Consider the following 13266-nt stretch of genomic DNA (forward strand, 5'->3'; position numbering starts at 1 on the left):
TCAGAAGTCAAGCTCAATTCAAAGGACTCTTTTCTCTTCATAGGCTTAAGTCAGAGAAAAAATACACTATAATTTTGTTGTGTTCCATATTATATTCATATTCATGATATTGCTTGTATGTGTCCCTGCCAAAGATTTTTATCACTCTCTGGTTGGATTTGATTATTATGTCAATTATAGCATTTGGTTTGTGATGCCGACTGAAATTGTAATTATACATTCAAGGAGCATATTAATATGCTTTTTAAATTTACATTTGAATAATGCACTTACAAGAGTATTACATTGTTGCTACCATTTTCTTTTGAGGCACTCTGGTGCTTGCACAATTAGCTTCTCTGTTTTGAATAAGAATTTGCATTGAGGCATTGTAGAACACCTGTCTGAATACCATTTTATGCCACAACCACCATTAATTGCCAAGAGGCAATTACATCTCTCTCTGCTCATTAGGAGTACATAATAGGAAGAGAGTGTGCTAGAGCCCCTACGTGCAATGTGTTAGCTTAAGACATCAGCCACAACCAATTTGCTTAGCATCAGAGGTCACCGTGATCTACATGACTGTTAGCATAAGAGTATGCAATCAAGAAGTTAAGATAAACAATTTTATGATCTACATACAGTTTTAAGCACCAGAAAAGTCTCAACAATGAATACATTGTACTGAATAGGCCAGAGCTCATAGACAACCAAACTGAAAATTCCTTTCTCCTGTGTGTTTTGTCTATTCTGCACATTCAGTCTCTAGGTTTCCCTTTAAATAAACTTTGCCTAAAGAACCTAGGATTATAAATTGCAGTTTAATCCAGTAATGAAAGTTTACATTTGACATAAAGAAATAATCTCTTGTCAAAAGTGAGGACATAGATGTGACAGAAATTTAAATACTTCATTTAGCATTACCTGCTAATATGATACCTTTGGCACATAGTTATTTATATATTCAAAGAAAGGTGAGTCATCCATCTCATTCCCAGATGGGTTAATTGTTTTAATTTCATGTACAAGTTCTGCACTTTGATGTAGGGCTAATTTTATTTTTGAAATGTTGCATCATTCAGTATATAGGATGAATTCACTTAGTGTTTTGCCAGCTTTGTTCTCCTCCTGTTTTGTGGCAGCTGACTAATCAAGCTAAGAGCAGGGATAAGCAGTCTGGAGGTCATGGGCTAGGCTGTGCCTACAGGCACAATTCAGAGTTCCAAGTAATACATCCATAGCAAACAAAACTCCAAGGCAGGTAGTTTCCTCAAAGAATAGTTTTATTAGAAATGTCATATTGGCACAACCTGGTGAAAACCGACTCTGAAAGTTCCCACAGTTTTCACCTAAATAAAAGTAAAAGTTTTTCCCCTTTCCTAAACAATCAGTCACATGGTCCAATCAAAGTGCCATCCAGTTGCCTGGTAACTTCACTCCTCCCCTCTCTCTCTGGCCACCTGTGGAATTGTCCTTGGTTCCCAGGAGAAAGTATTTTGTTTTGGCTACAAAACCCCAACTATTTCTATTCCCCCTCCCTATCCCTCAACTCCAGTGTGCCAACACTGAAGTTTCAAAATGGCTTCAGTCAGGCCAGCTTCAGAGTTGACACACTATTCTTGGTGCTTGCCAGACTCCATATTCCATCTGACATTAAAATATTATTTTAAATTTTTAAAGTGAGGTAGTAAATTAGGGTATTCTAAAGCAAAGCACTCTACGATTATGTTTACAGGTAGTCCTCGAGTTACGACCACAATTGAGCCCAACATTTATGTTGGTAAATGAAACATTTGTTAATGTTTTATTATGAATTTGCCCCATTTTAGGACTTTTCTTGCCACAATTGTTAAGTGAATCGTTGCATTTGTAAGTTAGTAACATGGTTGTTAAGTGTTAAGTTGTTGACATCGTTGTTAAGTGAATCCGGATTCCCCATTGACCTGGCTTGTCAGAAAGTCGCAAAAGGGAACAACTTGATCCCAGGACCTTGCAACCATCATAAATATGAACCACTTACCAACCATCTGAATTTTGGTCAGGTGACCATGGGGATGCTGCAATGGTCATAAGTGTGAAAAACAGTCATAAGTCACTCTTTTCAGTGCTGTTGTAACTTTCAATGGTCACTAAATGAACTGTCGAGGACTATCTGTATTTACATGTATTTCTCTCAACTTCATTCTGAAATAAGGGAGCTTACAAAAGGGTATCTCAGAGCAGATGGGATAATAGAAATCCTCCAGAATAATCATCCAAGTCTAAAGGTTATGGTGGAAATCAATCATACAGTAGTTATTTGCTCTTTGGTCAACTGGTGTTTTATATAGTGGTGGCTTGATGGTAGTTCTAAATATGTTCACTGGCCCCAAACATTTACTTCTTCCTGACATTTTGTTCACTCAGTTTTGAATTGTTTAAAATATTGGTGAGAACAAGAGATTATTTATAGCTGCTCTTTCAGTTATTGCAGCAAATTCATTCTTACTTATGATCGCCTGTAGTTATTCTTTGAGCCAGGCACATTTCAAATGTTGCCAACAGAAGCTTTATCAGTTTTTGCAAATAGAGTCTGTAAAAGAATCCCAAATGTTTTATTTTCATCATTCCTATTCAGAATTCATTGATGGATTTGTTGTACAAACTGGCGGTTGGCCAGCCTCATTTTGTTCGTTGTATTAAACCAAACAACCATCGTCAGGCGAACAAATATGACAAAGAAAAAGTATTGATTCAGTTGCGATACACTGGAATTTTGGAAACAGCTCGGATTCGGCAACAGGGATATTCTCATCGTATTCTTTTTGCAAACTTCATAAATCGGTAAGTCCTTGTAAAACAAGACCCTCTACTCCTCCTTCCTTCTGTGTTATTGGTTTTTCTATCTGCTTGTGTTTCTGCCAAGAGAATGCCAGTATTGCCTTAAAGGTAAGAAAGGTGGCATATAAAATAAACAAATAAATGTGGCATTTTAATTAATTAAATACATACATACATACTGTCACCAGCCTCTTTAAAATAAGAAGGATCTCTGCTTTTTTTCACTTGGAAAGGCCAGGCAAAGAAGGAACAAGAAAACAAGAAGTATGTAAAACTAAACTCGAAATATTACAATTGCATTTTTTATTTGTATAAATAAATCCTCAGAATTATTTATTTACAGATTTACAACCTGCCACAATTATCAAAAAAGACCATAGCTGGATCAAAATAATAAACCTTTTTTTTTCTAGTGTTTTTCCTGCAAAAGCAGGGTGTGCTTTTTTTCAGATCAACCAAATGTTGATCCATTGATTGAAACGGGACTTTTCACCAGAGGTGACTTGTCACCTGACCTGGACATCATGGGCTAAGAGAAAGTGATTGGCTCAACATTACCCAGCCAGTTATCATGCCTAAAGCAGGACCAGAACTCACAGTCCCCAGGTTTCTAACCTGATACCTTATCCACTTGACCAAACTAGTACTCACATCAAACATAATAATGCAGACCAAAAATGCCTTAGAAATACAATTTTAAAAATCTCAAAAAAATATCTGGAATCAGATCCTCAAAATCCTCTGGAAAAGTTCTATTTTCATCCTCTTCCTAAAGTTAGATAATGTTGGAGACAAAGCAGTCTCCAACTAGAGGAAAGAAGAAAATACTAGTTGACATTGGTGCCCAAATTTCCAGGACAACAACTAGTTGCTTCTCCCAGCATGATCAAAATAATTGGGCCCCTCTAGTGGGAGTGGTCATCTTGCAGGTAACTGGAGTTGAACTAGACTTTGGTTAATTTATGGTAATTTAGTTAGGCGAGGGATGGAGAAATGGATAGATAAACAAAAAAGTGCTATAATATTCAATCCTTTAAAGATTTGCTTACATTGTACAAACTAAGATAGTTTTTCAAAAGTCAGTGTGTTGTCACTCATGTTATACCTATCAAAGCTGACAAGACTTAACATAGGCAGGAAAAAAATCCAGTGGCCTTCTTGAGAAGGTAGCAGGAGCATCATACATTTTCCTCTCTGAAAAATGAGCTAGTCAGGTGGAAAATTTGTTCCTTCTGTACAGTAGTGAGGTATCTGAATGGGTGGATAAATTGAAACCTATTCAATGATGCTTTGTTTGCAGTTTCTGTTACTTGAGTGCACCTCAGTATTGGAATAGCCTTTTAGCTTGGTAAATATGATGCACTCAACCTTGTAAAGATTGTTTACTGTTTATCTAATAAGCACCAAATACAGTATCTCCTATAAATGCATTGTTAAATAGTTGGACCTTTTTCCTCTCACTCTTTCTCTTTCTTTCCTTCCTGAACTCTTTCTTTCTCTTGTAGATACTATTTCCTTTGTTACAATTCCAGCAACGAACTTCCTATAAATTCTGCTACTTGTACTGCCATCTTGAAAAAAGCCAGTTTGGATAAATGGATGGTTGGGAAAACAAAGGTACTATTTCCATGCTCTGCCACTATCCACCTGTAATATTGTCTGCAGTGCTCCTGCTGAAACAAGTAGAATAATCAAGACTATAATGCTATGAAGGCTCACTCATATGCCATCAATAGTTACATCCACCAGTTTTTAAAAAATTATCCTCTCTTTTTTTTAATAACTTATTTAATATAATTTGATGAAAAGTTCTAGTGAACTCATTAGCTTGAAGTTGGCCTAATAGTTATGATTAACCTATATATTTGTGACTTTGGATTCTGGCTATTTTGTACACAGTTTCATAGATACTTAGAATACATTGCAAAAACTGTTTTAGTAACATTATTTTGTCTAGAATTCAATGCCGGATTCAGAATTCCATACACACACACACACACACACACACACACACACACACACACACACACACACACATATATGTATACTGCCCTTCTCCCAAAAGGACTCAGGGCAGTGTACAGCCAGAATAAAACAAATAAATATAAAATTTAAAAAACAATTTAAAAAATATTAAATAATTTGGTCCATATCTAATTAAAATAAAACTACCCGTTTTGGACATTTAAAAATTAGAATTAACAATTAAAAATTTAAAAATTAGGCCAGCCTGGCTTGTTGGAATAAAAATGTCAGACAGACTATCTGACATTTTACCCACCATAAAATAGGAACATCTGTTCCCTGGACATTTTTCATATCTAATCATCCTGACTTCCAACATTGCTGTTTTTTTTTTTTTAAGGCAGATATTGGGTGGCTTCCTCTTAGCTAGGCAGCAATCATCATGGGAAATGTTATCTATGTAATTAAGTGGGTCTTCTCTTTATAATCTATTGTGATCCTCCTCTTTTTTTACAAAAGGTTTTTCTGAAGTACTACCACGTAGAGCAACTAAATATAAAGCAAAAGGAGACAATGCACAGGATTGTTTTGATTCAAACCTATGTGAGAAAATGGCTTCATTCAAACAGATTTAAAAGGTTGAAGGAGAAAAGGCAAGCAAGTGCAATTAAAATACAATCAGGTAACAAAAATATTTTTAGCATCACATATACATGTATTTACATAGAATAAGATACTCAGGCATAAAACAAAAGAAACACCCATTTTAACTATTGCTTTAATTCTCACTATATATAATTTTGTTCTCTTGTTCTATTTTGTACTTATAGCTTGACTTTTATCTCAAATCTCAAGTCTGCATACATGAAGATTTCCCTCCTTGATGGGCATCACTTACATGCATCACAAAGTAAACTCTACCATTTTTTTATTTGTATTATGATGTCACATACAAGTATGGAAGGGATAGAGCTTGTATTGGGATGTCATAATGCAAATTTTGTTATTTTGATGACATTTTCACTTCTCTAGTTGCCCTTCCCTTTTCTATATAGAGTCTTGAATTGGTGACTTGCAGAATATCTTAGGAAAATCAATCTGTAACCAAAGTAGGAGATTGCCAGGAAGTTGGCAGATCCTACCAATGAGATTGATTAATATCTCTGGACAAGGGAATATGAGAAGATACTCTCAACCCCCTTAAAAATTTTCAATTCACCAAAATAGTATATCAAGAGCCAGAGCCAGTAATGTAGTCCCGTATTTCCCTCCTTTTTGTTTGCTTTGTTCTCCTCTGCCTTTTCTCATCTTCCAGCTTGACCATTTCCTCTTTAAAAAGTCCCTTTCTTGCATTGATGGCTTTTCATTACAGCTGACAGTCTTGTCTACTCATCCACTTTATTTCCCAGCAGAAAATTGTCTGATATTGTGAGCATTATCACTACTAGAGAAGTCCTCTGACAGTGTTTTCAAATAAACAAATAAATACATAAACCTGAAAGGACTAAGGTGAGAAGAATTAATTAAGCTGGTTTTTGACTAAGCAACTATAAGGCTTTAGCTGAAAAGATAGAGCATCTTGTTTGGGATTTAAGCTTTTGATAAATGGCAGTTTGATCCCTAAGCCCATTTCCAATTTTATCTCTTTTAAAGTCTGAATTTTCCATTTTGAGAGGAAAGTTGCATTCTTGTTCCTAAATGAAAGCTTTATATTGAATCAACTTGTGTTTTCTTGTCATAAGCCTGGATCTCTACATAAAATTTCATTGTATTTGATGTCCTAAAACATGATTTTTTAGCAACCTATGATTTCAGATGTATTTAATGTCCCTAAGCCCTATTTTTTCTTTCTTTGCTTTCTTCCCAGTTTTCTTGTTTTCTACCACTGGAGGTGTCATAGTTTTACAATTCAAAGATAGAGCCTCATCTTGAAGTCCAGTTTCAAAACAAAAATGTTTACACTGGCTGCATTTGTATAGGCCCATCTATTTTATTACATGGTCCAATCCCTATAGTCCTCGTTGCCCTCTTTCAAAGGATGCCACAAAGACAACAAAGTTTGTCCCAAAGAATAATCTTTTATCCACTTCTTTCCTCCTTGCAGATGTGAATAACTAGGTAACCCTGTAGGAAAATACAATAGCTTACTTTAGAGGTTTTCACTTTCTATCTTCAGTTTACAGGGGATATATCACCCGCAAAGCATTGGCAGAGGCAAAGAGTGTGTATGGAACAGCTATGTGGATTATCAAGCTCCAATCAGGTAAGACTTTCCAATTATAGCATCAAGGTTTGTACAATCAGAATGCATAGCTATCAAACAGATTTAGAAGAAAGAATTGTTTCTTCTATTTCCGCTTAATGTATTTCAGTCTGAGCTAGTGACTACAAGTGGTAGCTGAGAATCAGGACACCGGAGTGAAGCCAGATATCAAAGCTAGAAATCAGAATCTAGAACTTGAACTATTTTTTTAAAAAGTTGCAATTCAAATAGGAGCTTTTCATAGACTTTCCTGCTGAAGCAATAGGCAGCCTACTTGCGCAGAATTATTGCCGTAACCCAGAACTGTTTCTGACACCATGATCCTATCAGCCAATGGCAGTGAGCAATAAAATATTGAATCAAAAGTTGTAGTTTCACCCTTGTTTAGTATCCCTCCCCATTCACTCTATCTGGGGGGGATGGACAGGTTGGGGGAGGGAAAAAATACTTTCCAGATAGGGGAAGTAGGCAAAGAGAGTTAAATCCCATGAGAATTGAGAGTCTAGTGACTTCAAAGAAGAAAGAATAACTGCAAAATCTGGGCATTGAGGTGAGATTTTAGGACCCCAAAAGAAAAGTTTGAACAAGGGAAATCAGGAAAAAGGAGTGAGGCATGATCTGATGAAACAAATAAATGCTAGGTTATAAATAGAGGCAAGGCACTGAACAGCGGAACTGTGACTTATGATCAGGCGTTCCTAAGCAAACCTGCTTTTATGAAATATGGTGGAAAATGCTTATCCATCAACCAAGCATTATGATGAAATTGATAACAAAAGATCTTGACAGACTTGAACATTGGGTACTATCTAACAAAATGAAGTTCGATGGCGAAAAAAGTAAGGTTCTACATTTAGGCAAGAAAAACAAAATGCACAAGTACAGTATATGTTGTACCTCGCTCAATAGTAGTAACTGTGAGAGGGAACTTGGACTCCTACTGGACAACCATTTAAATATGAGCCAGCAGTGAGCAGCAGCTGTTTAAAAAGCCAACACAGTTCTAGGCTGCATAAACAGAGGGATAGAATCAAGACTACATGAAGTGTTAATGCTACTTTAGAACTCCTTGGTAAGGCCACACTTGGAATACTCCATCCAGTTTTGGTCGCCATGATGAAAAAAGATGTTGAGACTCTAGAAAGAGTGCAGAGAAGAACAACAAAGATGATTGGGGACTGGAAGCTAAAACATATGAGGAACAGCTGCAGGAACTGGGTATGTCTAGTTTAATGAAGAGAAGGACTAGGAGAGACATGATAGCTGTGCTTTAATATCTCAGGGACTGCCACAAAGAAGGAGTCAAGCTATTCTCCAAAGCACTTGAGGGTAGAACAAGAAGTAATGGGAGGAAACTAATCAAGGAGAGAAGCAACCTAGAACTAAGGAGAAATTTCCTGACAGTTAGAACAATTAATCAGTGGAACAACTTGCCTCCAGAAGTTGTAAATGCTCTAACGCTGGAAGTTTTTAAGAAGAGATTGGATAACCATTTGTTTGAAATGGTATAGGGTTTCCTGCCTAAGTAGGGGGTTGGACTAGAAGACCTCCAAAGTCCCTTCCAACTCTGTTATTCTATTCTATTCTGTTCTGTTCTATTCTAAATTCAGTTGAATCCAATTAATACTGAAGATTTGTGAGTGACTAATAACATAAGTCTGTATTTAATAACATAAGTCTGTAAATTCTCATTACCTTGGATAGAGATCATGAAAATCATATCACATAATACATTGATTGTATAACCCAGTGTTCCCCATTCTCCAGCATCTGAAAAGAACAATTCCTATCATCTACAGCTATAGACCCAGCAGGCTAAATTGGGAAAAAGAGAGTTGATGAGAACAGTCCTCCAATCCAATCTGAAAAGTGCCAGATTAAAGAAGAGATAGTTTTAATATGCTGATTTACCACAATAAATTAAGGGTTTATTCTTACTGTGACTTATATTAGTTACAAGAAGATTCTCGAGCCAAAAGGGGGCTAAAGAAATAAACAACGCTGCAATAACAATTCAGTCTTACTTCAGAGGATACAGGGAGAGAACAAGTCTCAAAAAAAGAAGGTAGTATTTTATTTTACCTACGATTACTCTGTTAAATACCAACTCTTCTGCAATAAAACATAATCTTCTGTTTCATTTCAAGCAGCACCATGCCATGCAGTCTTTCTCAAAGAGAGATTTCCTCATACTAAGTTTTGTTTTCAAAAGATAACATAAGGAAAGATGTATGTGCTAAAACTATAGTATGGGGGAAAAAACCAAACCCTCAACCTGTATTCTTAACATTTTGTTCATTAAATGAGATGTGAAATTTCCATTCCATTTGGAATGGAAGCAAATGCATTTTTAAATCGCTCTTGGATAGACTAGAGATGCTGAAAATATAGGGTACTTTAAAAATACAAGAAAGAAAATAATACTGAATAGCCTTTTTACCTGGTACTCAATCTGGAGTGCAAATTACTAAAACAGATGCATTGGTGGCAGAATGCCTTTCAGAACCAAATGATATTGCACTGAATTGGACCACCCTTGGTCTGGTCCAGCGGAGCTCTTCTTAATTTAAGAATGACCTCATTCTCCTCTTCCCGGCAACACAGATACTGATGGCCTAGAATCACAAATTGTGACTCAAATGAGGCCTTCGTGCAATTGGGATGAAGAGCTAGTACTGGAGTGGATTCAAACGGCCTCTCCAAGTCCATTTCTTCTTTCTCAGCAGTATATATGGAAGGCCATTTCATAGGATAGGAATTAGTTACTGGATGGTCTGACACTGAGTGAGAGGTGATAAAAGTATACACATGATTTTGTTTCCCATTGTACTTTTAATGGAATAATATACAGAAAACTGCTGCCTATCTCCTGGTGACCATAAATCCTATTATTTAACATTACAGTATATACCTTTATTTTGCAAAATAAACATGTGCTGCATGCAGAAAAAAACATCACTCCCAAGAAATGTTTTGCTTTCTTTTCGTTTTGGAAAAAAAAAAGTATTATATTGACAGTTTAATGCATAAACTAGGCCTGAGTGGTCTTGTAAGGTTGCAGTAGCTGTCTCCTGTAATCTTCGCTAAATATATTACATTTGTTTCAGAGAATCACTTCTCAAGAATAAGCAAGCCGAAATGGCAACAAGCCCAGGAAAAAAAGAAAATCTTCCTAAAGAAGACCAAAACCAACTTATTTTTCGAGAAAGAAGTGATCCAACAGGATCTGCACGAAGCTCTCAGAAACCTATTGAAGCTGGCCAACAAATCACAGAGAATGAAGCAAAGGCAGCACTAATCATTCAGAGTATTTATCGAGGGTACCGAGTAAGAGATCAGCTCAGAAAGAAAAAGAAGTTACCTTTGGAAAATCAAGGTGATAGTGAGTCTGATGACCTAGCTTTAAAGGGTGGCCCAGAAGAGGAAAAATCTAACTTGGCTGTTTTCTCCAAGCAGGTAAGCATTTTAGAATAACCTTTCTCCACGTGGGTTGAGCCATAGCAGCCGGTATACCTTCTGGGGATGATTAGAATTATAGTCCAAAGTATTTGAAAGACCCAAGCTGAGGAAAGACTAGAATAGAATAGATGAATAGAATAGAATAGAATAGAATAGAATTTTTTGTTGGCCAAGTGTGATTGGACACACAAGAAATTTATCTTGGTTCATATGCTCTCAGTGTACATAAAAGAAAAGATACATTCATCAAGAATCATAAGGTACAACACTTAATGATAGTCATAGGGTACAAATAAGCAATCAGGAAATAATATCAATATAAATCATAAGGATACAAGCAACAAAGTTACAGTTATACAGTCATAAGTGGAAGCAGATGGGTGATAGGATGGGTGGGAACAATGAGAAGATTAATAGTAGTGCAGACTTAATAAATAGATTGACAGTGTTGTGGGAATTATTTATTTAGCAGAGTGATTGCGTTTGGGAAAAAACTGTCCTTGTGTCTAGTTGTTCTGGTGTGCAGTGCTCTATGGTGTCGTTTTGAGGGTAGGAGTTGAAACAGTTTGTGTCCAGGATGTGAGGGGTCTGTAAAGCAGTTAATTCAATCTGCATTAAAACAGAACCATTGAAATCAAATACTGAAAAAAGTGGTCAAGGTTTTGATTTGAATAGTGTAATAGTTCGGTATTAGAAAATTCTCCATAATAGAAGGGGCAGAATTCTTTGTAATAAAAAGTAATAGTTTCTCAGGATGACTTTCCCTCTTTGATTTGCCTTTGGGTGTATTGTTTGGTTATATATATATGTTTGTGTGTGTTTCTCACCTAGATATCAAAGTTATCAGAGAACTATCTGTCTCTGGAGAAGAAACTGAATCACATACTTTTATCCAATCAGCTGAATCCCATGAAGCTCCCCACAAACTACCATCCCGGCAGTCACCTTTCTTCATATGTATACCAGTCTGGTAACAACCAATCTCATTATTAAACAAATTTATTTTATTTTATTATTATTTTTTTATTTGTCAAGCATATATAAGATAACAGGTAGAGGTATAAACATAATTTGAATACATGAAAAGAGTAAGAGTAAAAGGAATATTAGGACAGGGATGGTAGGCACACTGGTCCACTTATGCACACCCCTTACAGACCACTTAGGAATGGGGTGAGGTCAACAGTAGACAGTCTAAGATTAAAATTTGGGGGGCTTGGGGAAGAAACCATAGAGTCAGGTAGCGCATTCCAGGCATTGACCACTCTATTACTGAAGTCAATTTTCTGCAATCGAGTTTGGAGCGGTTTACCTTGAGTTTATATCTATTATTTGCTTATGTATTGTTGCGGTTGAAGTTGAAGCAGTCATTGACAGGTAGGACATTGTGGTAGATAATTTTATGTACTACACTTAGGTCAGACCAAAGTCAGAGTAGTTCTAAGTTGTTTAAGTCCAAAATTTCAAGTCTGGTGGCATAAGGCATTTTATTGCGGGTAGAGGAATGGAGGACTCTTCTCATACTCTCTCAATTCAATGGTGGGTTGCCCCCAGTTCGCACCGGTTTAATAGAACCGGTAGTAAAACCGGCGGGAAGCTCCGCCCATGGACCCTGACATCATCAGAGCACGCACGCGCCCCCATTGCGAACCAGTAGTAAGTAGAACTAAGTAACTTACAGCAGTAAGTAGAACCCACCCCTGTCTCAATTGTATTTAATGGAATCATCTGCAGTTGCAACTGTTATCCTCATGAAACTATTATTTACTCATGGAACTGTAGTCTTTCAAGAGACCAAGGGAGGATCATTAATTTATACAGATAATCCTCGATTTAAAACCACACTTGAACCAGTGGTGGTATTCAGCCGGTTCTATCCGGTTTAGGCAAACTGGTACAGTGGCTGCGGGAGGCTCCGCCCACCTGCCCAGACGTCATCATGTCCTGTTTTTGATGCTCTGCGCATCCGCAGAGGTGTCATGCGCGAGCGTGCTCACATTTGTGGACCGGTAGCGAAGGTAAGTGAATACCATCCCTGACTTGAACCCCAAATTTCCATTGCTAAGCAAGAGGGTTGTTGAGTGAATTTTTCCTCATTTTATGACCTTTCTTACCACAGTTGTTAAGTGAACAACTACAATTGTTAAATGAGTAACATGGCTCTTAAGTGAATCTGGCTTCCCTATTGACTTTGCTTATCAGAAGGTCACAAAAGCTGACCCTGGGACATTGCAAGTTTCATAAATATATAGCCAGTTGCCAAGGGTTCAAATCTGGATTATGAAACCAGGGGAATGCTGTAATAGTAAGTGTGAAAATCAGTCATACGTCATTTTTTTCAGTGCCACTATAGCTTCAAATAATCACTAAACAAATGATAGTAAGTCAAGGACTACTTGCACTGATATCATTCTGAATGGAAAAATTCATTAGCTATAAGAATCCAAGACCAACTAAGCTAATCACTTGTCCAGCTTGAGATCTATCTAAGTATGTTACAGGTCTCAATTTGCCCTAGAATGGACATGCACCACATGATAGATGCAGTGGTGAAATTCAATTTTTTTTACTACCGGTTCTGTGTGTGAGGCTTGGTGGGCATGGCAGGAGAAGGATACTACAAAATCTCCATTCACACCCCACTCTGGGGCCAGCCAGAGGTGGTATTTGCTGGTTCTCTGAACTCTCAAAATTTCCGCTACTGGTTCTCCAGAACCTGTCAGAACCTGCTGGATTTCACCTCTGGATAGATGTTTTCAAAGTCAATAACATGCTTA

General features: G+C 36.9%; 1 protein-coding gene across 1 annotated transcript in view; it reads left to right on the forward strand.

Annotated features, from left to right (window-relative positions):
* Positions 1–13266, forward strand: part of MYO3A (myosin IIIA) — a 92768-nt gene that overhangs the window by 52378 nt on the left and 27124 nt on the right. The window contains exons 18-24 of the mRNA XM_060684219.2: positions 2600–2805; positions 4308–4419; positions 5287–5449; positions 6944–7030; positions 8984–9095; positions 10138–10486; positions 11321–11459. Of these exons, the coding sequence (XP_060540202.2) occupies positions 2600–2805; positions 4308–4419; positions 5287–5449; positions 6944–7030; positions 8984–9095; positions 10138–10486; positions 11321–11459 (1168 nt within the window). The remainder of the gene's footprint in view (positions 1–2599; positions 2806–4307; positions 4420–5286; positions 5450–6943; positions 7031–8983; positions 9096–10137; positions 10487–11320; positions 11460–13266) is intronic.

This window comes from Pantherophis guttatus, chromosome 4 (genome assembly GCF_059756535.1).
Source record: "Pantherophis guttatus breed Tessera chromosome 4, ASM5975653v1, whole genome shotgun sequence".
Taxonomy (NCBI): Eukaryota; Metazoa; Chordata; class Lepidosauria; order Squamata; family Colubridae; genus Pantherophis; species Pantherophis guttatus.